General features: G+C 40.2%; 2 protein-coding genes across 2 annotated transcripts; both read left to right on the top strand.

The window, feature by feature from the left end:
* Positions 1 to 593: 593 nt before the first annotated feature.
* Positions 594 to 23,243, top strand: LOC134878666 (ankyrin repeat and fibronectin type-III domain-containing protein 1-like). The gene is given in 21 exon segments (XM_063904846.1): positions 594 to 990; positions 4,032 to 4,401; positions 5,156 to 5,411; positions 5,414 to 5,437; positions 5,887 to 6,087; positions 9,215 to 9,328; positions 9,686 to 9,783; positions 10,641 to 10,731; positions 11,441 to 11,548; positions 12,344 to 12,443; positions 13,045 to 13,174; positions 13,755 to 13,874; positions 14,078 to 14,184; positions 14,641 to 14,650; positions 14,652 to 14,756; positions 15,146 to 15,312; positions 16,163 to 16,340; positions 18,817 to 18,979; positions 20,040 to 20,206; positions 20,538 to 20,742; positions 20,881 to 23,243. Coding segments are annotated over 20 exon segments (3,192 nt in total). The 5' UTR covers positions 594 to 990; positions 4,032 to 4,239; the 3' UTR covers positions 21,567 to 23,243.
* Positions 23,244 to 24,176: 933 nt separating this feature from the next.
* LOC134878618 (GTPase IMAP family member 7-like) lies at positions 24,177 to 27,737 on the top strand. Its single transcript, XM_063904778.1, has 3 exons — positions 24,177 to 24,524; positions 25,114 to 25,427; positions 26,718 to 27,737. Exons 1-3 carry the CDS (start codon positions 24,491 to 24,493, stop codon positions 27,411 to 27,413), a joined length of 1,044 nt encoding a protein of 347 aa, XP_063760848.1. The 5' UTR covers positions 24,177 to 24,490; the 3' UTR covers positions 27,414 to 27,737.
* The last annotated feature ends 234 nt before the right edge of the window (positions 27,738 to 27,971 follow it).

Raw genomic sequence — 27,971 nt, 5'->3', positions numbered from 1 at the left:
GCAGATGTATATGGCAGATATGTATAATATATAGATATGTGTATAAACAGATATGTATGGCAGATGTGTATAATATATATATGTATGTGTGTAAAAAGATGTGAGTAGACATTCACACAGCTCAGGAGTTCAGCAGTCTTATAGCCTGTGGTATAAAACTGTCTCTGAGTCTGGTGGTCTTGGTCCGGATGCTGCGGTACCGTCTGCCAGACGGCAGCAGACAGAACAGATTGTTGCTGGGGTGATGGCGGGGTCCTTTAATATCCTACCGGCCTTCTTCCTACACCGCTGGGTGTAGAGGTCCTCCATGGATGGCAGCTCCGTCCTGGTGATGTGCTGAGCAGTTTTCACCACCCTCTGTAGAGTCTTACTGTTGAGGAGCTCGAGACACGGCAGCCATCCTCGGCGCCATCTTGCTCATATCTTTATTAATCGGAATACTTTAATTATTTATGGAATAACACAATATTAGAAGAAATTTAAAACAACAAAAATAGTTAATATATTTAATATTATATACATAACAAGATAAAGTAAGAATGTGCAACAAATATTTGTAATAAAATAAAATGATATATATATATATTTAAATTAAAATCTGCTATTAAATAATCTGCAGATAGTGTATGTACTTTACCCCAGTACTCTACAAACCCCACACGGCAGCTATCGTGCTACTTTTTATGTTACCCACACATTCTTTACTTAACTTTGGTTCTGAGAAAGTAGACAGAAAGTAGGAAGAGGGCGGGGCAAGGAAGACGAGCACTCCTGCAAGTGTGTTATCCGCGCTTCCATGCCTCGCGTGTGTGTGTGTTTGTGAAGCGGCGTTCTCTCACTGGGGTGAAACGTCCAGGTGCGCTTCCCCGTCTGCCGTGAAAACTCCTGAAGTCCGTACAATGGATTATATCTGAGTGTACCTTCATTTAAAAGAAGTAAACAGAAGATGTTCGGGAAACAAGCCGGTTAAAGTGAACGTAAAGACTTACGGTAAGAAAGTTAAAACTCTTCACGACTGTTGAGGTACTTTCTGCTCTTTCTTGGCGGAGTTTGTTTAACCTGTTGCACGAATGGACAACTGCATCAGGCATGCACAAAGACAGTTCGGGGGGACTTCCAAAATTGGCTCTAGGAACCTTGTGTTGCCCGTTGGGGTATGATACAATGCTGTTGTAATAAACCTTAGTATATACACGCTGGTGTCTCCAGAGACTTCTTCATCATCTTCACAAACATCGCTACAAGATATACCTTAATACTTCTATTTTTCAACGTTTTATTAGCCTATTGGTTTTATTTTTAAAGATGTATATCTATACTAGCTTCTGTAGTGCCTGATGTTCCTTTATAAGGGTGATAATGCATACAATATCACATGTAAATCTAATTTAACGCTGATTTACAGGGTTTTTTTCCCCCAGGTTGTAGATTTTATTTCTTATCATAAGGTAGGCTTGAGTCAATTACCATGTTCTTGACTACTGCTTTGCTGTTGTTCCTTCAGTTATGATATAAAATACATGTCTTTTTACATTGACTTCATTTTGCATCGCAATGTCTTTCCCTACATCATTGGTGTGTCATTGTTCTTAGATTGTTTTGTGTCACTGCTAATAATGAAATTCTGTCCATCAAATCTATAAATAGCATTTGGCTAGCTAGAGCCTGACTCCTGTTACTGCTTTTAATGTTAACTGTACTCATGCACACTTTATAAAGGGATGCAACTAACTACTAAATCAATATTGATTACTTTAATATCATTATTTTTTCTCTTAGTTTTGAACTACAAAATGTCATAACATAGTAAAAACAAAGAAATCCTAGTTTCTCAAAGTCATTTATGTCTTTAAGTGTCTAATCAACTTGTGGATGCTTCACTTATACTATGTTATTCTTTGCTGATAAACTGTTTTACCCAGTTAATAATAGTTTAGGTAGATTATTAATGTGTCTATTGTGTGCAGTTAGTTTATGGCAGTGTATGAATGCATAATGGCAATGTAAACAGGATATATGTCCAAGCCTTTGTTTGCTAGACACAAGATTATCTTTGTTATTCTCTTAATCAAAAAGAAACACAACAGTTGGAAGCAATACAACACGCTGTATGCTGACAACTTGTAAAGGTTGTGTCCTCTGTGGTGTATTCGCAGAAATAAACTTCCTGTGGGATTGGAAGTATTAGTCATCAGATGTTTCCATGCACATCTAAACTCATGAGCCAAAGAATTTAGCAGACTGACTAAACAGAAAGCAGTAGACTTTAGTCTCTGTGTTTGGGCTGCAGTACTGAGATAAAAACCCAACATCACCACAGCCTGAGACACTGACATGCTACAAAACCACAGTGTCTGTTTATGGCTGAGCAAAGGGTCGTTTAAAGCATAAGCCTGCACACATAGCTGCTATTCTCTTAGCTAGGGTTGTAAATGTTTATATCCTGCTTAATGCCTGGACATTAAACTTGTAGTTTAAATACATTTTGCAGTATTTTTTCTGTAGTGCAATGTTGCTTTTTGCCGTCTAATAAGCAACTTACACACAATTTTAGGATATCAAAGGAAAGGAAGGATTTTACTTCTTTACTATAATTGAACCCAAGTGGCATTTTCTGCTGTTGGTTTGACTTAAAGGGACAGTGAAATTGCTAAAAATCATTGGACTTTAAAAAAAAAAGCCAAAACCTTTATTCTAATAATGTTATTTTGAGTTATTTAACATGCTATAGTGCTGCTAACATGCTTCAGTTATATAAAATGATCAGTTTATTCTTTATAAGGATCTTTGAGACTGATAATCACAATAAGAGAGTGCTTCTGTATACCGTGACACTGTGATATTTTCAGAGATCTTTATCGTACCGTGACATTTCCAATGTGTTTTGCCTTCTCTTTTCTTTGTGCTGCGTTAGGACAAAAAGGAAAACACTAAGGCTAATCCCCCCTCTTTCAACTGTCTCATCAGCACTTTCCACAACTGGTGTAAGACACAATAAACAAACAGGGGAAAACTGGACCAATAACAATGCCTGGTATTATCACCCCTATACAGTTTGCCCACACAGAGACAGTGCAGGTACTATGTAAGCCGGAGAGGTCCAACGGCAATGTGGATCTCCTCTTGTGTCCTCAGATAGCACCAACCCGGGGAGTATTCTCTTTCACTCAAGGACAGTGGACTACTCAGGGCTTGAATTGATTCAGATTCAACAAAAAAAATGCTGAAATGTGAGGCTTCTACGCAAATGGGAAAGTGTTGATGTGAGAGATGACAGAGAGGATAGGGTTTGAATATTCCCCCCCTTTTTTTATTTCCAAGATGCTCTTCAGATCTGAATCCTCGGGGCGTGACGTAAATCGAAGCGACGTCAAAGTCACTTCAAACTGTAGGGCCTGTGAGGAGAAAGGGAATGAGGAAGAAAAGGCTGTGACAAATGTAAGACTTGCTGAGTGAAACGAGATGAGGGGGAGCCAGACTGAATTTCGCTCCTAAAAAAAACGTTGACTGATTTTCAGGCTCAAAAAGTGACTGATTGTAATGATGAAAAAGCGTCTGGATTGATAATGAACCATCATCGCTGCGGCACTGATGATGGATTTTTTATCTTCCAGCCAATGATGCAAAAAGAGATTCATATTTATTATAAAAGGGAAGAATATTTTGTCTCTTCCCACATGAGATTGCTTCTTCTTCAGTTAATTACATGGATGGGTCGGTCGCTTTGTGCGCTCACAGACTCCATTCAAAGCGAATTAAACCCGTGTCACATAATAGCGAGTTGAAGAAGAACAAAAGGGAGAATGGTAAGAAGCACGATAATAAATGCTTTGAGGCATTTTTCATCCACAGGCGTTGTAACTTTTGTCCATTTATCCACCCACACAACACCGCCACTCAGCTCTGCCCATACTCACTTGTCAAGTCGGCAGAAAATTGCCTCTACTGTAGAAGAATCTGTATGAACTGACTATAAATTCTGCTTTTTTCTCCCACTCTTTTTATTTCTCACTTCATTCTCCGCCCTCCAGGTGTCTGATGACTTTGACCTTTTGTCACACCCCTCATTCCTCATTTTCTGTTTCAAATGCCACTTTTCTCCTCTTGTCTTCCCTCTATATGGCTCTTGGGTTGGGGGTCCTAATCTTTCTCCCCATGAACTAACCTATCCCTCAAACCCCTCGTTTTTTCTTCTTCTTTCTTCTTTTTATTTCCTGTTTCTCTCTCTTCTCTCCTGTCATGTCTGTATCCATGAGGAACCAAGTCCAGCGCCGGCGCTCCATGGGTCCTGTTTCGCCCAAACGCCTCTATAGAAACCTGTCCGTCCGACTGAGGGGCGGAGAGTCGTCTGTTGGGACGGAATTGGACACTACCAAACACTTCAGCAAGTCTGCAGATTCTGTAAGATATTTGGACCTATATTTTTGTGGGCCATCCCAGAAGTTAGCATCTCAAGGGCTCCCTCGACAAAAAGCCAAAGGTTTTTTTTCCATTTAGACACTTGTTAGCAACCAACGCTTTAATAGAAGCTTCAGACATTCGCCAGTGGGTTTTTTACTGACATAATTTATCTCGTAGAACAAAAACCTCTAAAGCTTGTGTTAACCACAGATCCTATTCCAGGCTCTTAACCAAAAACATGTTGAAAAAAGCATTGACTTGGAGATAAAGCAACCAGAACTGTTAAAATGCTAACTCATCTCCAGGTTTTAGGACTCATGACTCACTAATGACACATAAAAGCTTCAGACATTAACAAGTGAGGTGTTTCCTGACGTATTTTAAGCACAAAATGTGATCATCTCTTCAGCTTGTGTTACCAAAGACCTTTTTACTACCCGACTCATTCACTAACTCATTCCCAGGGTTGAGGACTCATTCCTGCACCACATTATTTCGAGGTTGGGTCTGAAATGTCTTCTGGCAGGGTTTTATATATACATTGTTTTTATTACAAGATCTTATTTTGACATTACATAACTCTGTGTCGCTATGAATGCATTATCCCAGGAGAGACTCTGATTTATGACTTGATTTATGTGTCCTCCTGTCTCCGTACAGCAAATTCCATTCCCTCATAAAATAAATCTCTCTCGTTTGATCTCCTGTTTTCCTCACCCGTACAATCCCTTCCTCTCCCCTTCTCCCCCATCAGTACAAGACCCTGTGGGAAGCGGTGGAAAATGAGGACACTTTGGCCGTACAATGCCTGCTGTCCAGAGACCACAACCATGCTGCAGGAGGAGGAGGGGGGGGAGGAGGAGGGAGTCTGTGGGAGAGAGGGGAGAAGAAGGAGAAGGACTGGGAGAGAGAGAGGGAGAGGGGGGTGAACAGGGTGAGCGAACAGGGCCTGGTCCCCCTGGACGTCGCTGCCCTCACCCACAATTCCCCTCTGCTCCATGTGTTGACGAAGCGGGAGCCCGACATAACCCTACATGTAAGATTTTTCATACAGTTGTGCCGGTGGTCGGTGGTGGGAGGTAATTACGTTTATTTACTCAGGATTTGTCGTTAAGAGTAGATTAGATGAAATGTACTGTATTTATACAAAAGTGGGTGTGTCACAGCAGTATGTTAACAGGCATTACACTTGAGATAAAAAATATGATTAAAGAGGAAATAAAAATAAACAAGAAACACCAACAGGAGAAAAGAAATCAATCAGTCAAATATAAAAACGGGACAGCAGAGGTTTGACTGAGGCCAATACCTTTGTAATTGTACTTACAGTAAGTAAGATTTTGAATGCAGGACTTATATTTTTACAATTTAGTATTGTTACTAAGTCAAAAGTCCGAGAAGTGAATGGATTTAATTAAATGCTAAACGTATTCAGAATCTGTCCTTTCTCTCGCCCTGTCCTCGTCTGTACCCTTTCCCTCTCAGTGTGCCGACCGGCAGACTGGGGATTCAAGCTGGACGCTCTGGTGGCACTGGCGGGTAAACGGGTGGAGGAGAAGCAGAATGAGTTATCGAGGAAGGCGGGGGCAGGGCCTCAGGCTCAGGCTGACGTCCAGAGACAAGTCCGCCTCTGGAGCCTCCGGCTGCAGCTGTACTGCCGGATGAGACAGAACTTCCACAACACAGGTCGGTGCTCTCGGGTCAACTCGTGACATTTTAATGAAGTACAGCTAAGGACACATCTAAAACTCACTGGTGTTTTAAGTGCCTTGCTTGCACAGGGCGCAGGAATTAGAGCGGTCCTCCACCAATCAGAAGGTCGGTAGTTGGACCCCCAGCCGCGGAAGTCAACTTCATACTTAAGCAACCCATATTTCCCCTGATGGCCAACAGTGTGAATCTGTGTCAATGTTATTCTCCCTGAGCAGGTTCCATTGTATGGATTGGTTGTGAATAGGCGAATGCTGACATGTAAAAGCGCTTTAAAAGGGTATAAAACTGAAATACCGCATTTAGATCCTTTACTTAAAGTACTAACTATAAACTTTGGGAAAAACTCATATATACTCACTGCTATCCTGTCTGTCCGGGTCACATTGATCACTGTGTGCCGATGATTAGCATAATAATCACTCGTATTTTTCTTTATTTCCTATGCGGATAACGTTTCATTGTTTTAGAGGACCACGCAAGGTACCTGAGGAACACCAAGTTTTACTTTTGCGCCTTCTTGCGTTTTTTGACAGTTTGTCACGGGGAGTGAAAACTGTAATGTTAAAAGTAACTGTTAGACAAATGTAGTAAAGCAAGAAGGACAGTAGTTATTGAGTAGTATTGACAAATAGCTTGTGATAAATAACATACTTCAATGTGTACTTAAGTACTCTATGCACTTTGACTACTCCTTGCTAGAAAATCTGGTATTCTCGCCTTTTTTCTGTCCATATTTAATTCATCCTCAAGATAGAGCACCTCTCCGTCACAGCTGACAAGACCTCAGCGATCAGGTTTTCAGGCCACTTTCTTGCTTAGAATTGACCGATTTCCTGTCTGGACTCTTGTAACACCCATCTGGCCTCTCCAGTCTCTCCGGCACCCTTTTTTAACTCATCCAAAATTCAACAGACTGCCTTGTCATCAACCTTTCCAAATCATACATGCCCTCCACCAGCTGCCAGTGTCTGCTTGGATCAAATTAAACCTCGGTGCTGGAGGAAGGAAACCACACACGAGAAAAAGCTCCAAGGCTTCTGATACATCGTGCATCTTCACTTTCCTTTCCCTGCATCGACCTGTTCAAATCCTCTTCCTCCACGCTTTTAATTAGTTCAAACTGCCATGTTTCCCCTCTGAATTAACCTAAATTGATCTGTTTCATTTCTTTACTTAGCTGTCAATTTATTTCTCTTTAAAGTACTTTATGTTCTCTTCTCTTTCTCACAGCATTATAGTAAAAGGAGTAAGACACAAGTTAAGTTATGATAAGATAAGGTGAGTAAAGATAAAATGAGATAAGTCAAGATAAGTTAAGATAAGGTTAGTGAAAATAAAATTACCTTAGAAAAGGTAAGTTAAAATGAGATAAGATTAGATTAGAAAAGATAAGTCAAGATAAGTTCAAATGAGATAAGATGAGATAAATTAAGATAAGTTAAGATAAGGTTAGTTAAAATAAGATTAGGTTAGAAAAGATAAGTCAAGATAAGTTCAAATGAGATAAGATGAGATAAATTAAGATAAGTTAAGATAAGTTAAATTAAGATAAGTTAAGATAAATTAAGATACGTTAAGATAAGTTAAGATAAGTTAAATTAAGATAAGTTAAGATAAGGTTAGTTAAAATAAGATTAGATTAGAAAAGATAAGTCAAGATAAGATAAGAGGAGATAAATACAGATCATTTATGATAAGTAAAGATAAGTTAAATTAAGATCCTTTACTGGTACTATAATATCTATGCGTGTTCTTAGGTAGGACATTAAGCATATACCATTGTTATTATAATAAATCTCCCTGGATGAGAGTGTCAGCTGGATGTTAAAAATGTTAAATATAAATGTGTCTTCATCTGTTCACTCTCGCTCGTGCCGCTGGTCATAATTATTTTTGATCAAACTGGAAGAATGTAGTATATTCTGGGCTTGTGCTAAAGGTAATATAAACATTTGGATATTTTCCTGGTTCCTGTAAGAAAACAGCTTTTACTGGTTCTCTTCATAGGAAAGCAGTTCAGAGTGCAGGATCAGCAACATCAAAACCACAGAGCTGGGAGAGATTCAGTGTCTCGGGGCAACACAGAGCTGGGAGAGAAACACTGGTTGGATAAATTGAGGGCCAGGATAACGAGACTCTTTAGGAAACACAGAAATAAATAATGAATCCGTGGTTGTCCGCTGAGAGTTGGCATAGCCTGATAGCTGTTTATTTCTGAGCAATATCAAACTACATACAGGACATCAGGTGTCAAACGTGTAGGAAGGTATTATCTACGCCAAGGGGGTTCTGGTTTCTGTTTATCCGTCAACAGGATCACGGAATAATGAACGCCCTGATTTGTATGTAACTTGGTGTATAGGTTGAGCTTGGGTTAAGGAAGAACCAATTACATTTTTGAGCGGATCTGAATGAAGGAGCACATCATTGAGGAATAGGGCATTTTTGCTGTGTCCGTGTAGTGTTGGAATAATCAGAATTGGTTCCTAAGGGGGGGAAATTCATGAGGAACTCAAGTCATAACAAATATTTTGGAACAGCTATCAGGGTTTTGTTTGATTTTTGAAGTGTAAATAATAATACCTCAGCACTAGCCAAGAAAATACTACATTCTTCACTCTTCTTCTCTCATCTCATCTCATTTTATCTTAACTTATCGTATCTCATTTCATCTCACCTCATTTTATCTTATCTGTAGTAAGAAATCTCTAGCTAAAGGTGGCTAATGTTCGGTGTGATAACGTTTACTCGTCTGTTTTAGCCACTTGTTAGCAAGCACAGTTTTAACGACCCATTAAAGCTTCAGACATTCACCAGTCGGGTTGTAGGACAAAACGTAGAAATCTCTTAACTTGTGTTACCTTAGGCATCTAAAAGTTTAAAAATCGTGGACTTTGAGATGAGAAAACAGGAAGTGCTAAAAATACTAACTCGATTACAGGTTTCCGGACTCATTCCTCTCTATAAGATCATGTACAGTAAAATACTGTGTTTCCAAAACAACACTCATTCTCTGTGGTTATTATATTCTCTATCTTTTAATTGTCACAACTAAGTAGCGCTTATTTTTAACATTGATTTGTCTTAATGTTTCTCCCAGATCTCCCCGGGCCTCCCAGTCACGTGTCCATACTGGTGACCAGCACCTCCTCCCTGTTCGTGACCATCAAAGAGCCAGAAGGAGACACCGTGGGGCTCATCACCCGCTACAGATGTAGGTGGTGAATAGGAGACCTAAGACTTTAATATATTATAGATGGAGGGATGGAGATATATTAATAATGGAGGAGGCATGAGCAAAACTAAAGAGAGAATTTAGTGGCTCAATAAAGGAATATTAAAATCAAGGTCACGCATCATTTAGCATGACAGGAATAAAAGCCTCATATTCATGGAAGTCTTTTGGCTTCTCTGTTTGGTTTAACAGCTGCATAAATGTCCTACTTTGCAGTCAAGGGTAGATTAAGCCCAGGAACAGCACGTTCCCAAAACTGTAAACACTCAAATCCTTAGTTCTCCCTGAGTAAAGCCAGAGGAATAACCTGACAGAGGGATCGATTTGTGTTCACAGTGGAATGGAGCTCCGGTGCCAGCTTCAAACGCATCCTCGGATCAAACCAAGTTACAGAGACCAAGAACCCAACCTATAGTATCAAGGGGCTCACAGCAGTAAGTCATGCAGCAACTTCATATACAGCACACATACTAGAGTGGCACCACGTGGAATTGACTCACTGATTTGATCACTTGATGAAAAAAAATAGACTTACATCTCGACGTGGACTTGAATTATGACCTAAAAAATACTGATTTCTCACCTTTAAGAATAAAGTTTAAATAAAGATTAAAAAGTAATAAATTAAACTCCATTATTTTCCCAGCTTGTCAACAATCTATAAATTAGAATAAAGTCTCAATATAGACATTATATATCATTTTGATACAAATCGGTATATTTTATTTCGCCTATTTCTATAGTTTTTATTTTATTTTGTACTGTGACATGCATTTTTGTATTTCTTACAATGCACACCATGGTGTCATTTACAATGGGGACACTGTGGACATGTCTCCATCACTTTTTGAAATGGCAGATTTTGTCCAAATTACTTAAAAACATTTTTTTTAACGTTTGACTTCAAATAAAAATGAAAGTCACCCCTAGCTTACTTCTTATGAAAGGACCAAACAGTATGCATGCACTGATCAGTACCTTTTAAACATTCGGTCTTCTTGGTAATTATCTACCCCCGCCTCAAACTGATCGCCCTCCTATATGTTGAAGACCATTTAAGGATCCTTATGTCACCTCACCACTTTTCTACACAAAGTGATGCCCTTGATACACACATTAGCTCTAGGGTTTCACACACTGTAAACCACTTTCCATAAGAGAACACTTATCCCTCTCTACTGCCTTACCTAACCAGATGAATGTATAATGACGGCAGCATGTGGCTTTCAGCGTCCAGGAGGTTAATGCATGCTGATAATTTGGCGGTCTGCTGCTTTTTCTCCAAACGCAGGGAGTGCATTACTTTGTGAGAGTGAGTGCCTACAATGTGAAGGGATGGGGTCCGCCTCAGTGCTCCACTCCAGTCAGCGCTGCCCCCTCCAGTGAGTACACTGAACTGCACACTTTGATGAATGTGGCTTTGAAAAGAGGCTCTTTTCTTTCTCTCTCCGTCCCCATGTGATGAGATTACACGGCTGACTTCAAACTTGATGCGAAAAAGTGGAATCCACTCATGGCTGCTAGATTGATGAATTATTAAAATGTGGAGAATTAAAGAGGTTAGAGTCAATGGGCCTTGTGCCGGTGTTTGAATAGGGTTTATAATCTCTGCTGCGTGCCATCCCCTCTCTCTCTCACGCTGCATTACATGCTGTTACCTTCCTCATTAAACTGTTGAATTCAGTTTTTGAAATTGACAATAAGGGCAAAGAAGTATTCAAATACAATTAGAATATAAAGTGGTGCAGGAGTGAGTCCTAAAACCTGGAAATGAGTTAGCATTTCTGGTTCCCCGTCTCAAAGTCAATTGTTTTTTGAATTGGGTTTTTGGTTTGATGCCTGAAATAAGGTCTGAGGTTCGCAAAGGCTTACTAGATTTAGACTTGTTGTATTCTTCAGTCAATACCCCACTGCCAGGCCAAAATGAATCAGCTCGCCGATATTCGTTAGTGCGATCGCTCTCCTCTCCTAATCACTGAGAAAGGATCATTCAGCTCTCAGGTCTCGCCCACAAAGGAGTTTCTTGATGTCTTCTATGGTTTTCTCTAATTGTCTGAGGGATGATTTGTTTCTCTCGTTCTCCCCGTGCAGGTTGGAGAGAGTGCATCGGCGTGAAGTCGCAGTTCAGAAATCATGAGGGCCTCGTGAGGAAACTGCTGGAAGACGCCAGAGAACCGCATTACAGAGAATTCTGCCTCGGTAACAGAAACTTTACAATTGCTTAAAGTGTTTTTTATGGACCAAACATTTACGAGTCCCTGCAACTACACAAGTAAATATATTATACAACATATAAAAACCTAGTTTGCCATATTTGATGTCGTAATTTATACACATTTACCTTAAAGTGAAGTGGAATTGAAGTCCAAATGTCTTCATTTTTTCGATTAATCATGTACTTACAATAAACTATGACAGAGTCTACCATCCTCTGCTTAATGCCTCCGTACAGGATGACCGCTGGTGTGTTTTATTTTTTCCAACCTTGATGAGAATTGCTTTTAAAATTAAGTACAGAAGGTGTGAAACAGTTTTGACCTTTTTTTAATTTCAAGAATGAAGTCAAAATATATTAAAAATAAATTCTAAATGTTCCATATCATTTTGAAGATAAAGTCAGATACCATTTGGAGAATTCAAAATGTATTTATTGTTGAAACTTTGAGAATAAAGTCTGAATACCGTTTTGAAATAAAGTGAAAATGTGAGGAATAAAGTGGTGAGGTCGGGGAGACTTCTGAGAAACGGTTTCATTCTTATTTTTACACCTTTTTGCATCAGCTGCATGCACTGGATCAACCCTTATCATGACAGAAGATCCAGTCTCCCCTCTTGTCACCATTCCATACCGTGTGTGTGTGTGTGTGTGTGTGTGTGTGTGTGTGTGTGTGTGTGTGTGTGTGTGTGTGTGTGTGTGTGTGTGTGTGTGTGTGTGTTCAGTGATTGTACTCTGACAGGTAGAGTGATTCTGACTGATCCTCCTCTCCTCCTCAGAGACCTCTAAGCCCCTGAATCCCAGCAAGCGCCTGTTTGTGTCTCGGGGCATCAAGCAACTGTTCCAGTCCGCCACCAAGTTTGTCCGTCTCCTGCAGAGGTAAGGCTCCATCTGTCTCACCTGTCCCCCTGTGCCTTCAGGGTGTGTGTGTGTGTGGGAGGGTAACAGTATTAAAAGTGATGTGTTTACATGTGTGGAGACTACAAAGACCTAACTCGACGACATTAGAGCGGCTGCAGTGGCAGGATTAGAAACCGTGTGAAGGGGCAGGCGACCGATCAATGCTTCTTCCACACCAAATGTACTTCCAGTGGGTAAACGTGGCAGCTCCTGAGTATTTCTGAGCAATGAATAGATTGTATACTGTATATAAGGATATTCTCTTAGATCATCATGTGTCCCTGCTTTTAAAGGCTGCAATTGGACCATTTCTGACATCCTCCTGGGTCCATCTTTTGTTATATACATTCACATTATCATTTGTGTTTTTGGTTTGACTTTGTTGTAGTTTTTATAATGTGTACACTTGACATCTATTGCTGTCCGGAGAGGATCCCTCCCCCTGTTTCACCTGACAGCAACTTATTTTGAAGTCAAGATTGACCCTTCTTAAGGAAAAAGTAGTCTGGATGCAACGAAAGTTACTCATATTTTGAGTGTAATTGATTTACATTTGGTCCGTTTCATTTGGTTTCGTTAGGGGCGTGTACCTGGCGACCGTTTTCTACCACAAGGACAACATCCTGGTGACGGCGGAAGATCAAATCCCACTGGTAGAGATCAAGTGCTGCAGCACCTCCATCACCCAGGACTTCCTCTGGTTTGCAAAGGTAAAGCGTCAGTAGAACACATTTAATTCAACACAAAGAAACACCTTCGGCTACTTTTAAATCCATATTGAACCGAGTTAATATATGTGTGGGATATTTTTGAACAAAGTGTACTTTAAACAATTTTAAATATTACTTTTATTGTTTCCTTCTCAGCCAGAGTGTTTTAAAGATACATTTTAGGCACTTAAAACATAGAATAAATTAAATAAAACAGCAGCTTTGACTAAGCAGTGGGGAAACGAATAACATTTGTAAAAGCAACAATTTTAAATACATTTTTTGCAAAACTCTTGTTGTCTTATTTTAAATAAATTGCACTTTTTATTGTTTTTATGTGTATCTTTTATTTTGTACTTTAAGACTGGTGTGTTTTAGAGATAAATGCTCACACACAAAATAAAACCATAAAGCATGTATAAATAAACAGCAGGTACAACAAAATTCAAAATGTGCAATAAATCCAAAAATGCAGAAAGAAAATCCCTTTAAATTGAATGGAAAATGTGGAATTTCCTCCGTGAATCCCAGTAAAAACGCAATAGAATGATTTCTAGATCATTTCCTTTTTTTCCTGTAGTTATCCTGTGCATGGCAGCAGGTGCCGTCGATGCAGCAGGCCCTCGCCTTCGCCCATTCCTCCCCCTCCTCCCTCCTCCAGAACAGGCACAACATCCTAAGAGCCGTTTCCCAGCTGCAGGTAGGAAGTCCATGCGCACGGTGAGAGGCATCAAACTGGGTTAATTGCTTTTTAATTACCTCTCAACACCTCGTCTTCTCTCCTCACCACTGCCCCACTTCCCCACTTCCCCATCGACAAGGCTACAAACCTGAGATGTGTCCCTGCATTTATCCCTAACAGGCTCATATGTATTCATGCTCATCGTTCTGCTTTACCTTCAGACTTCTCTGGGGACGATGGACCTGGGCCAGGTTTATTATGAGGCCCTGAAAGACCGACAGGGCAACGTCTTACTCGTGACCCTGAAGGAGTTTCCAAACCCTCCGAGGTGCGGAAGACTTTTGTTGTTACACCATATTAATCCCTCTTTTTTGTCTCGTACAAAGAGCACCCAGCATCAAAGCAGGCTTTAACGTCAGCTGCTCTGAGTCATGCTCATTTTTAAATCTACCACATTGAATTTCTCATCAGTTTCTTTTAGGCTTTTTCAATCAGAATCTCCCTTTTTCCTGAGGAAGATACAAACCTAATGAGGCAGAAGGCTGGGTTTGCAGAACAAGGTTATAATAGTTTTACATTAGCTTTTATATAAGTTCATTTGAGTTGTAGTTCGTTTAAAGTGTCTGGATTAATTGTGAAGCAATCGCAGCGTAGCGCCATCTCCTGGAACATAAATTCTGTACATGTTTTGTGGTTAAACTTAAGGAAAACTGAAGGAAATTCACACTACTTCTTTTAACTGTTGCACTAAACTACAGCCTTCTCTTTTTCCATACCGCTATAGCCCTCGTGACCCCCCCGCTCCACTGGATCCCTCTGGCCCGCCTGGAGAAGAACCGCAGCAGAACCCCGCTGCTGCCGGAGCCCACCGCCATGGACATGCTGTATGAGCTGCTCAAAGTAAGCCCGGTTTGTGAAGGAGCCAAAATGCTTGATGAGCTTGTGTTTATTATTTGTATTTTTGTCTTTATTTGTTAAGACCGTTGACTTTGTGTCGTTTTCAGAAAAAGACGTTAGAATATTTCTTGTTGACTAAATTGTAGCAACTTTTATAAGATGTTTTGTCGCTACAGTTTGTGCAAAAACAGAGAACGGTAATCACAGAGCAAAAGTGATGCGGGGTTATTACACTGAATGACTTTCCTGATATTATCAATAAGCAGCCTCTGTTGTGCATCTCAAATAACCCTACAAATGCAAGGATATTAATGAGAAAGCCCCCAAAAAACTAAAAGAGAGAATCAGATTAAAATTCCCAACGCCGTACCCGTTTCTCCCTTTCTCTCCAGGAGAAGATCTCCCTCCACAGGCACAGTGTTCAGTGGGCCAAGCCGGGTCTGTACGTGGGGATCCTGAAGCTGTGCAGCTCCGTGGAACAGATCCGGGTTCTGGTTCCATCGAGACTGCCCAACCTGCTGTGCCACACACGGGTCAGACACAACGCCCACGTCTCCAGGTAACACAGCCTTCACTAAAGGAACTACAGCAGAGTCCAGACCTGAACCCCATTGAGAATCTTTGGGATGTGCTGGAGAAGACTTTGCGCAGTGGTTTGAATCTCCCGTCATCAATACAAGATCTTGGTGAAAAATGAATGCAAGACAGAAATAAATGTTGTGACGTTGCAGAAGCTCGTGGAAACGATGCCACAGCGAATGCGTGCCGTACTCAAAGCTAAAGGCGGTCCAACGAGTATTAGTGTGTGACCTTTTTTTTGGCGAGGCAGTGTGTTATCTTTTTACATCCACCATCGAAAATTCATTTATTAAACAACCAATTAGAACAAAAACATAAAAACAACAAATAAAGAAAGAAAGAAATACATAAAAGGGGTAAATGGTAATCAAGAAAAGCCAAAATATACAAATAAATAAAGTGATTAAACCATTTCATTGTTAGGGAAACCCCTGAGCTCCTCATTCAAACTGTTCCAAAGCTTCACAGTGATGACATTTGGTCGTCTCATTTAGACCCACTAAATTATTGAGCTCTTTGAAACCATACTGTGTATTTGTACCGTCTACCTCTGTGTATTAAACACGCTCTATAAATACAACCCTGCCTTTGAGTTAGAGAGGTTGCTGTTTGGCAGCCTTACCCTCCTCTCTTGGAGCTTGGACTCTCCCATAAGTCTTCACCAACACGGCAGGGACCCTTGCCAATTTTATATCATGTTAAATCAAAATCTGCTTTTGGAAGACGCCCGCCTGAACATAAAGTATATGCATTGAGTAGCTACTGAGCCTGGTAACTTATCACTCCTCTTACAGCAGTGTTTTAGTAACTGTGTCCTCCCTGTGTGACAGAGAGGAGTGGGAATGGCTGCAGAGTCACGTTTACACCACGGCCAACTGCAGCTCTCCGGATATCCTGAGCGAGGAAGAGCAGAGCGCCATGGAGAGCAGCGGGCTGGCCGAGTTCGTCATGTCTCTGAGAGCCGCCATCACACACCTGCTGACCAAGCTCAACATCCCCCTCTACAGGGTAAACACACCTTCAGACTGCTACCATGACTCACTCCGTGGTGGATTATAACCAAATACATTTACTCAAGTACTTTACTCAAATACTGTTTGGACATAGTATGTACATGACTTGAGTATTTCACATTTCAGAGGAAAATATGAAACTTTATCTGGAAATACTTGTGCTTTTAACACCTGTAATGGAGTATTTTGAGACTCTAGAAGAAGATTATTCTGCAACCAGTTTAGTCCGTCTGTATTTGTACTACTTAATCAAAACTTGTTTGCTTTCTAGGTAAAATGAATGCAGGAATAATGAGATTTAGAACCAGATGTATATTCAAGGTTTCAAGGTTTCAAGGTTTCAAGGTTTTATTTGTCATATGCACAGCAGATACAGCGTATATGTTGGCAATGAAAATCTTATGTCGTGTGCTCCTCCAACAACTCAACATACATGGTGCAAAAGATAAATAAAATAGTGAAAAAGAGAGAAGAATATTTACAATATTAACAATACAGATTTGAGGATGTGAAATATATACATATGTGGAATACATTGAAAGTATTTAAATACTTTACACTGTTGAATGAGGAGGTATGGACAGATGCATATATTACGTATAACAGATGTGTATGGCAGATATGTATAATATATAGATATGTGTACTATAAACAGATATGTATGGCAGATGTGTATAATATATATGTATGTGTGTACTATAAACAGATGTGAGTAGACATTCACACAGCTCAGGAGTTCAGTAGTCTTATAGCCTGTGGTATAAAACTGTCTCTGAGTCTGGTGGTCTTGGTCCGGATGCTGCGGTACCGTCTGCCAGACGGCAGCAGACAGAACAGATTGTTGCTGGGGTGATGGGGGTCCTTTAATATCCTACCGGCCTTCTTCCTACACCGCTGGGTGTAGAGGTCCTCCATGGATGGCAGCTCCGTCCTGGTGATGTGCTGAGCAGTTTTCACCACCCTCTGTAGAGTCTTACGGTTGAGGGCGGTGCAACTGCCATACCAGGCGGTGATGCAGCCAGTCAGGATACTCTCGATGGTGCACCTGTAGAAGTTGCAGAGTATCCTGGAGTCCATGTTGAACTTCCGCAGCCTGCGGAGGAAGAAGAGCCGCTGTCGAGCCGTCTTGGATATGACCCTGGTGTGATGTGTCCATGTCAGGTCCTCACTGATGTTAACCCCGAGGAACCTGAAGCTGCTGACTCTCTCCACAGGAGTCCCGTCGATGGTGATGGGTGTGTGTGCTTCTCTCTGCCTCTTCCTGTAGTCCACAATCAGCTCCTTTGTTTTGCTGACGTTGAGATGGAGGTTGTTGTCCTGGCACCAAGATGTCAGGGCTCTGACCTCCTCTCTGTACGCCGTCTCGTCGCCGTCTGATCAGGCCGATGACGGTCGTGTCGTCAGCAAACTTGATGATGGTGTTGGAGCTGTGTGTGGCCACGCAGTCGTGCGTGAACAGGGAGTAGAGGAGAGGGCTGAGCACACAACCCTGAGGGGCTCCGGTGTTGAGGGTCAAGGTGGAGGATGTGATGTTCCCCATCCGCACTGCCTGGGATCTGCCCGTCAGGAAGCTCATGATCCAGTCACAGAGGGCGCTGTTGAGCCCAAGGTCCCTGAGCTTAATGATGAGCTTGGAGGGCACAATGGTGTTGAATGCTGAACTGTAGTCAATGAACAGCATTCTCACATAAGTGTTCCTCTGGTCCAGGTGGGAGAGGGCAGTGTGGAGGGTGAGGGAGATGGCATCATCCGTGGACCTGTTTGCTCTGTAGGCAAACTGCAGGGGGTCCAGTGAGTCAGGGAGGGAGGAGGTGATAAAAGTTTTGACTAACCGCTCAAAGCACTTCATGATGATGGAGGTGAGTGCAACTGGGCGGTAGTCATTGAGGCAGATGGGTTTTGTCTTTTTGGGGACAGGGACAATGATGGACTCTTTAAAGCATGTGGGGACTACAGACTGGAGCAGTGACCTATTGAAAATGTCTGTGAACACATCTGCCAGCTGAACTGCACACACCTTGAGAGCACGGCCAGGGATGCCATCAGGTCCTGGAGCCCTGTGTGCGTTGATCCTTTTCAGAGATCTACACACATCTGCACTGGTTAAAACCAGTGAGCAGGGATCCTGGGCCTTTGGTGCCTCCACGTATATAAGATATTTGGATGTAAAATCACATTTTATTTAGTCTTATATCCGATTACACATTTGTTTCAGCGGGCTACAAAAAAACGGAAATGACAGATTAAAAAACATAATCAAATCACAACATAAACAATCCAAATGACAGATGTTATGTCAACATATATAGAGCTCAGGATCCAGGAGGATGTTCAAGGTAGACCAGAGCCAGCCCTAAATATAAGCTTTATCAAAAAGGGAAATTAGAGCCAGAACCGAGCAGCTCATACAGGAGGAATGTGAGTTCATTTAAATGTAATGCTGTGTGTGTGTGTGTGTCTGTGTGTGTCAGGCGTATCAGTATGGTGTGTACACCCGGGAGCTGCTGCAGTTTGGAGAAAAGCTGTCCATGCTGCTGCTGCTGCCGCCCAGCGAGGACTTCAGCTCCAGCTACTGGCCTCTGGTGGGCACCAAGGAGCCGGGCCTCACCATGCCGCTGCAGATCTTTGAGCTGGGTGGGTGGAGAAATATATTTAGAAGTTACTCAAGTCCATAGATACTGGATCTCTCTCACACAAGTACCACAGTTATTTTTAAGCAGACATGGGAACACTATGATTAATGGAACTGGGACCACTTTGGACTTCTCTAAAATCAGCATGGTGTCCTAGGGCCAGTCTAAATGGATGGTTTGGTTTTTTAGAAGTGGTTATATGAGGTACTTATCCAGAGTCAGAGTTTTACCTACAGAGGATTTATATGTCTCCTTTACAACAGAGTTAGAAAGTGCTTTTACATTTTACAACAGACCACATTTCATACACACAGAGAATAAAATAACAGAACTATTCAACACGTTATAAAACACGGAGAGTAAAACAATCAAAAGGTTGTAGAAATACTTGAAAGTCATTCTAAAAAAGTGATTTAATGGTGTGACTTTAGGGTTAGTGTGGTGGCTTTGAAGAGAGGATGTATATATATATCACGGCTTTACTTCCTGCTAGAAAGAGCCGTCTGACGGTAAGGTGAAGAGGCGAAAATATTATAAACATAGCAGGAACTTAAACATATGTTAGGTTTTTCCGGCTGGTATTTTTATGGAGGTTAAAATGCATTTTGCCACTGCCCCTCGTCCACACCAGTACCTTTCTTTTGTATTCCAGTCTCCTTCTGGAGTAAACACGCTGACTATATGGATAAGTACCTCGTATAACCTCAGTCTGAACATTTAAAACCATCTTTGAATTGAACAAAGGTCTGAAGTCGTTTTATTTCATCTCTTTCAGATCAATACATTTGTCTCGTCTTCAAAGTAAAAACATTAAGGATAAAAAACATGAAATGCATGTTTGTTTGATAAGTATAATGAGAGTAAAACACACAGAGGTACGGTGTCTGATCTTCTGAAGATCTCACAGTGTGTCCTAAGTTGATCCTTTGATCCTGCTTTTAATCCAGAAAGTCAGGGTTTGTTTTCATCTCTATCTCACTCCATCTATCCCCTCGCTCAGGGTTTGGTAATTAGACTCTCTGCTCTGATCTGATTCGTCTTTCCTCTGAACTCTTCTCCAGTTCACTTCTGGACGTATGAGCGGGACTTCCTGTCTCAGTACTGCCAGACGTGGGTGAGACTGGAGCTGGACTCGCACCTGGCCCAGCAGGCTCTGAGGGAGGCGCTCGACACCAAGGAGGTGCAGGAGGCCCGGGAGAGACTCAACCACATCACTGAGCTGTCGCATGTAAGAGCAGGGAGGCAGACTGTGGAGGACAGTGCAGTGTCAGTACTGATGCAACATATAACTACAATGGGCCAGTAGGACACAACTCTCCTGTTGGATTTTAGGGGTTTTTTTTTTAGGGATTTTTGCGAGTTTCCTTTCCAAACTGATATTTATATAAAAAATCAGTAATTTTTTATTGAAACTCTTGTTTTTTCAATAACTTCCATATCATTAATCTTATTTCTCCAAATTATTCATAAAAAAGTTGGAAATGATGCAGATTAAATGTGATTCCTGTTTTAACTTAACTCAACAGTCTCAGTTTTCTCTTGTGCTCCTGTTTCCTCAGCGTCTGGATGTGGTGTGGAGGGACGCCCGCTGGATCATGGACTGTCTGCAGTGCGTTCGCTCGAAGCAGTGGGTCGGGGCGGTGCCTCTGGGCCTGGTGATGGGAGGAGACCCGCCTCCACGTCCTGACGGAGAGGAGGAGGAGGAGAGTTTGACCGCCAGACTGACCTGGCCCCATCGGCTACAAGCACAGAGAGCCATCGCAGGTACAGGATGATACGGGTGTAGATACAAACTAGTTAAGGAATGAGACAGTAATGAGTGTAAAATAATGCATAAGATAGACTTGGAAACTATAATTAAAATTAAAACTGAGATCACTGTTGTCCTTTTTTTCCTTTCAGAGTGTTTGGTCAACGTGGCGCCACCAAACGTCGTCCCCGTGGCGATCGCCGCTCCCTCGGGGATCATGGTCATCCCGGCAGAAGCCACGCTGTTGATGGAGGGCGTTGCAAAGGGCGGATACCCTGTGGACATCACTGCCCAATCCACCTTAGACCTGACAAGCATCGCCGGCCACTCAGAGTTAGAGTGTGCGACCGCTTTGATCGAATCCGGGCTGGAGCCTGGCGCTGTAGCTCAGTTGGACGTCGGCTACTCGGTTATGGAAACCCAGGAGTCGTACTCCGGGGAACCGGACTTCCCTTGCAGCATCACAGAGGTGATCCGGCCGATGGAGATGGCAGAGCTGGTGGACATCTTGCCCACGCTGAGTCTCATAAAGGAGGAGGAGCTGCCCTGCGACCCGGCCACTCTGTCAGTCATGGACATGCTGGAGAGCTTTGGGCTGGGGATCGGTCAGAGCAGCTTCTTCGACGTAGAGAACTCAAACCTGATCAGCGAGGCCGAGCTGCAGAATGAAAGCAGCATCAGTAACGTAGAGACACACTTTGAGAATACAGACGTGTTGTCCTTTCATGCAACAGGTGGCGACGTGTTGAGCTCGGAGGCTGAAATTCCCAGCAAGGTAGCATGCTTTCCATTGAGGAACCAGGTGGAGTGGGACAGACCTGCAGAAGGTTCCTCCTGATGGCGACTCAAGCACCTGCCCACACCCACCTAAAAACCAACCAGTAGGCTGCCTGTAGCAGAGAGGATTTACAGACAGGAAGTCTTTAGTTAAGACCTTTTCTTTTTTTTGAGTTGTAAATTACTTGCTGGGGTAGACAGTGCACCATTGGACAAATCATTTTATAATTACCTTTGAGCAATATTATAGTTCAGTAGTTCTGATCAAATCTAGCGTATGACGGGAAAATTGGCCAATCACAAGTCCTTTTTTTGAGAGGGGGCATTCCTATTGGCTGTTCTGGAAATGCAGATCCTGATACAATGGAGGAAATCCTGCAGAAAAAGTTGTCATTACAGCTTCGGCAACAAAGGAAATCCCTATTAGACTTTGAAATTGGCTTTGAAATGTTCCTCAGAAACCAGGGTTCAATTGCACAGTTAAAGCTGGGGTAGGAAGTTTTTCTTTATGTCATTGGAAAAATTCCATAATTACCTTGAAGGGTGAACATCTCTTCAGCTTGGGTTAACCACAGACCTTATTTCAGGCCTTTAACCATAAATACATCGAGAAAAACATCAACTTTGAGACAATCGAACCGTAAATGCTAATATGCTAACTCGTGTCAGGGTTCAGGACTCATTCCTGCACCATTCAAGCACACAAGTTACAACTGTACTGGGATCACAACCAAGATCGGGACCATTTTTACGGACACAGGTCTACCGCAGCTTTGATACTAACCACTGTGAAGAACAATTCAAGTGAAATCTACATCAACTAACACACGATTTCTGATGTTTGCACATTTCTAGACCTTATGTTCATCTGTTTTAATGTTCAGTATATTCATTTTATGGTGCAAAACTAAGATATAGAATATGTTTTTTTAATGAGGTGAAACTCCATTACCCACTACAGCACCGAGCAACTCTGCTGCGCAATGGATCCAGTAAACAAACTCATTAAAGGCCATAATATTTTGTAGTATGGAAGGAAATAGAAAGTGTTGTAAGCTGTATGTGTTATTGAATGGTGTTTTTTTTGGGTTTACTTAAGTGCAGTTGTATTGTTAAATATGATGAGGAAATATATGCAATTCATGTGACTGCTGCGAGGCAACCTCACTCAAGATGTCAAGGATGTAGAGGATGAATACAGGTATTTTCACACATGGTCTTTCACCACAGAGGCCAATTCTAAAGAAGGTTTTTGAAAAGTACTTCTCCGTTATTCGCCCGTTATGTAACAGAGAAAACATGTTCTCTGGGTCTCAATCTGTTCAGGAACATGCAAGCCATTCACAAGTACACACTCAGTCTTTGCATTGAAAGGGTTTTAGAGTTGATATATTGTGGAAAAACTCAGTGTCTGTGTACAATTATTCGGTTACTGACTTTATCAGAAGGGAGAATTAAAGACATGCAATAAAACGGAAGGTTTGGTGGTTAAAAGACTCTGGAAATGTAGGATTTCTGTGGCAAGTGAGGTGGTTTTCTGTGTGTAACCTCTATTAGTGATGTATCAAGGCATCCTGAAAATAAAATGATGGAATACGGCTGAAAAGAACAAAATGGCTTTTCAAAGTAAAAATAAAACGGCAACAATTTTAAGCATTTTTAATTTTATTTAGGAGGGATTGTTTTTGTCACATTTAAACATCATGAACGGTCGTTATGTATTAAAATGTTGAAACTACCTGAACTGTTGTTGTTAAAATTCCTATGAAATACTACCTGCTTTCACATACTACTTCAGGATTTATGCTTTATTTTTTCCTGGTTTGCGTTTCACACTTTTCTTTCAAATTAAAGGATGAACGTCAACAGGTGTTTACACTTCTGCCTAATCAGATCTCTCCTCCGCACTGTGTGGGCGTGACAAGCGATGTTGTGCTCAGTGTAATTGCTATACAGTATTAATAGCAATATTGTTGTTTAAAAAAAATAGCTGAACCATATATGAAGGGTTCTCTCCGTATACTGGGTTAGCAATTAGCAGCCTGAGTAGATTTGTGAATGAAGTCATTTGTATTTCAGCTATTCAGAACATCAAACAGTCACTAATAACAAGAAATAAATAGCCAACATTTCCATTTCCCATTTAGTGATTAGACTTAGGATTGGTTATAATAACTGTTGCACGGCATGGCACAAAATTGGGGAAATTCATACATATCAAATAATTTATATCCAATCTTTTTTCTTTTTTTTATAGCAAATGTGAACCTACTTTAACCATGATGTAACAAAAAGTATAATTATTTTGTCTTGTGTTTTCTCATATTGTATTACATTTTGAAATACCTTTTTATTATGCAAATCAACATATTTGTAAAATAATAAAGGGTCAAAATGTTGTCACTTTAGTTAAACTTTATGTTGTAATTTTACTTTACTTTATTTAGTTACATTTCCAAGCATAATTATTCTTATTTTTTGTATTTATTTTTATTCATTATTATTATAATTTAAATTGAACATTTAATATAGGGAATTTTTGTATTTGGTCTCATTATTTAAACAAGATTTCTTTTAAAATTACAATTGTTTTTAGAATTACAAGTGTTGACTGCCCTCTAGTGGCCAGAACGGGGAGCTACAACAATACATAATTGAAATCACAGTGCTGGTTGTGCTATCATCACAAGTAACGTCGGAAACATCCGTAATAAGGATGGTTGAAAGAGCAACGAGACGTTCTATTAACAGCTGTCTGATATTCAGTGCGTGATAACTTTATTTGATGGTGTTATCCTTCACAGCTGCAGCGTGAAGCCTCTGTTCTTCAGTGACTGCAGCTGCTCCGATGCTCTCTGCAGGATGCTGCTCTTTAAGTAACAATTAAATGCAAGACAACATCCGAATCGCGGTGGAGACACACGGATTACATCTGTATTTTCTGTAATCGTGTGTTAACCTGAAGGCTGTTCTATCTCTGTTAGGATGTCGTCCTCAGGAAATGCTGCGTCATGTAAAGGTAGGTCATTTATCTATCACATTAAGCTCCGTGCCTCATGGTGCCTTTAAACTGTAAAAGAAGGAGAAAACAAAGCAAGATAATGTGTTTTATGACTGGTGAATGGACCTTTCATTTAATAATTCGTTGGTTTATCACTCTGTATAGCATAATGTGCAGCAAGCCGGTCATTAAAGATAATGAGCAGGGAGCAGCACATCAACCTTTACTTCAAGAGGACATACAGTATCCTGCTCATTCTCACTGTTTACATTTAGTGTCTCTCCTGGGACGTGTTTCCATGCTTTCATGTTCAAAAATATTTTTATTTTTCTCGTACTGTGCTGAGGGCTCTGTTCACCCTCTGTCTGAAACCAGAGCCCAGTATACTCTGATTGGTTAGCTGGCCGGCTCCGTTGTGATTGGTCAACCGCTTAGAGATGTCCCGCCCCTCAGCCTGTCCGAGGGAGGGAACACAGGGATTTTAGCCTTTGCACACCATTTACATGCACAAAACCCCATATAACACACTACAGTAACCCCAAAAAGCATAAAAGGGGCCTCTTTAATATGTAAAATATCCTCTTATGACTGTTTCTCTTTGCCACAGTGTGTGAAGAATCCCCCCCCACATCCCCTCCTGACCCCCTGAGACTGGTTCTGCTGGGACGGACTGGAACAGGCCGAAGCTCCTCTGGAAACACCATCCTGGGCCGGAACGCCTTCTGCGTCAAAGTGTCCCCCTCCTCCGTCACCAAACACTGCATGACACACACAGGGACGGTGTTTGGACGGAGTGTCTCTGTGGTCGACACTCCGGGTTTCCTGCACACACACCTGTCCCCTGAGGAGGTCATGGCGGAGGTGGGACGATCTGTGGCAATGTCATCCCCGGGGCCTCACGCCTTCCTGGTGACCCTAAATGTAAAGTGTTTATTGTATTTAATGTTTCCATTTTGTGAGTTTGAAAGGCTGGACAAGCATAATGTACATGGCCTTTGTATTCTGTATATTTATATTGTGTATTCAGTATTTAAAGATATGTATCCCTCATTGTCGATATGTATATATTCACTGTTATGCTTAATTTGTTTATGTTCTATTGCTGATATGTATATCTTTGTTGTTGTATGTTATCATATATTTATTTATTTGATCATATTTATTTTTATTTTATCATATATTTATTTATTTATTTTTATCATATATTTATTTATTTATTTTATCATATATTTATTTTATCATATATTTATTTTATCATTTATTTATTTATTTTATTTTATCATATATTTATTTTATCATATATTTATTTTATCATATATTTATTTTATCATATTTATTTATTTTATCATATATTTATTTTATCATATATTTATTTTATCATATATTTATTTATTTTATCATATATTTATTTTATCATATTTATTTATTTTATCATATATTTATTTTATCATTTATTTATTTATTTTATCATATATTTATTTATTTTATCATATATTTATTTTATCATATATTTATTTATTTTATCATTTATTTTATCATATATTTATTTTATCATATTTATTCATTTTATCATATATTTATTTTATCATATATTTATTTTATCATATATTTATTTATTTTATCATATATTTATTTTATCATATTTATTTATTTTATCATATATTTATTTTATCATTTATTTATTTATTTTATCATATATTTATTTATTTTATCATATATTTATTTTATCATATATTTATTTATTTTATCATATATTTATTTATTTTATCATATATTTATTTTATCATATATTTATTTTATCATATTTATTTATTTTATCATATATTTATTTTATCATATTTATTTATTTTATCATTTATTTATTTTATTTTATCATATATTTATTTATTTTATTTTATCATATATTTATTTATTTTATTTTATCATATATTTATTTATTTTATCATTTATTTTATCATTTATTTATTTTATTTTATCATATATTTTATTTTTCTAAATATCGATATATTTCTAAAAATATATATTTGTTTTTATTATATTTGAAAACTGATTGTAAAATGGTTATTTTAATGTTATTCTTTATTGCACATTTTTTGCATTAACTTCCTATGTTTTATTTTTTATTTTATTTACTTGTAATTAATGTGCAATGTCTTTCCTACATGCTGCTGCTCCCATCATCAATCAAATATATCTTATCTTATCTTACAGCTCGGCAGGTTTACCCCGGAGGAGAGGGACGCGTTGGAGTGGGTGAAGGCGACGTTTGGGCCTGGAGTCGTCATGTATACGGTGGTGTTGTTCACCTGGGGGGAGCAGCTACAGGGGAAACGGGTGGAGGACTTTCTGGGGGAGAATCCTGAGCTGTGGGAGTTTGTCAAGAGCTGCGGGGGGTATCATGTTTTTGAGAATAGTGGAAAACAAGAAACCAAGGAGTGCTCACAACAAGTCATTGAGCTTTTAAACAAGGTAGACCAGGTTGCAGGGGGAAATGGAGGCAGTTGCTATAGCAATGCTGCGTTTAAGGACGCTCAGAGGGCCGTGAAGGAGGTGCAAGAGAGGATTTCAGGAGAAAGAAGACTCGAAGTTGATAAAGAAAAAGAGGAGCAGAGGTCAGACTCAGAGAAGAGGATGGAAGAGGAGGAGAGGAAAAGGGCGGAGAGGCTTTTCTGGTGCGAGCTGGTGACGGCGGTGGGGAAGGGTGCAGCAGAGGGGGCGGGGATCCTGGGGAAGGACGAGGGGAAAGGGAAGGTGGTGAAGAAGGTGAAGGTGGTGGAGAGGGCGGCGGCTCTGGCAGCGTCGCCTCTCTCCATCACTTCTGCTGCTAAAGCGGTGGGAGGAGCGGTGAGGGAGGGGAGCAAGGTGCTGTATAAACACAGGAAGACCTTCATGAAAACTCCACACTGAGGAGCCAGTCAGGGGGCTGCAACCAATTATATATATTTAATTCATTATTTGATTCATACATTAATTTCTACTTTTCATCTTTGTTATTTAAATATCTTTTCTCATTTATTTCAATTTGATCCTTTGCGGCAAATATTTGCTTCCTATGTTTTTATACAGTTTCTATTTCTATTTATTTAAACATTTGTTTTATTTTTTATTCTATAATGGACCTTTAAACCTGCCCAATATTTCTCAGATTAAATCGTTTGATTTTTCAAATGTTAGGAGATTGTGAAAAATATAAATATATATTTCTCTAAGTGGGTTTTAAATGTCAGAAAAGCATTCACTATAATACGGATGAAAAACAGAAAAGCATGAAAACAGGTTGATTTTTGCAAGATAAATGACTTTGTTTTCTGTCAATTAACTAATCCATAAGTTGTCCAACCGTTGCAGCTCTAATGGTTAACATAGAGGTGATGATTAAATAAGGGAGTCACTTAGTCGCACTTTCACTTTAGCAGTAGCAAAATGCACCGGCACTTTCAGACCACACTGTTAAATAAGAATACA

Source organism: Eleginops maclovinus, chromosome 16 (assembly GCF_036324505.1).
Source record: "Eleginops maclovinus isolate JMC-PN-2008 ecotype Puerto Natales chromosome 16, JC_Emac_rtc_rv5, whole genome shotgun sequence".
Classification (NCBI taxonomy): domain Eukaryota; kingdom Metazoa; phylum Chordata; class Actinopteri; order Perciformes; family Eleginopidae; genus Eleginops; species Eleginops maclovinus.
The sequence above is the reverse complement of the archived record's forward strand: the minus strand, read 5'-3'. Positions and strand labels throughout refer to the sequence as shown.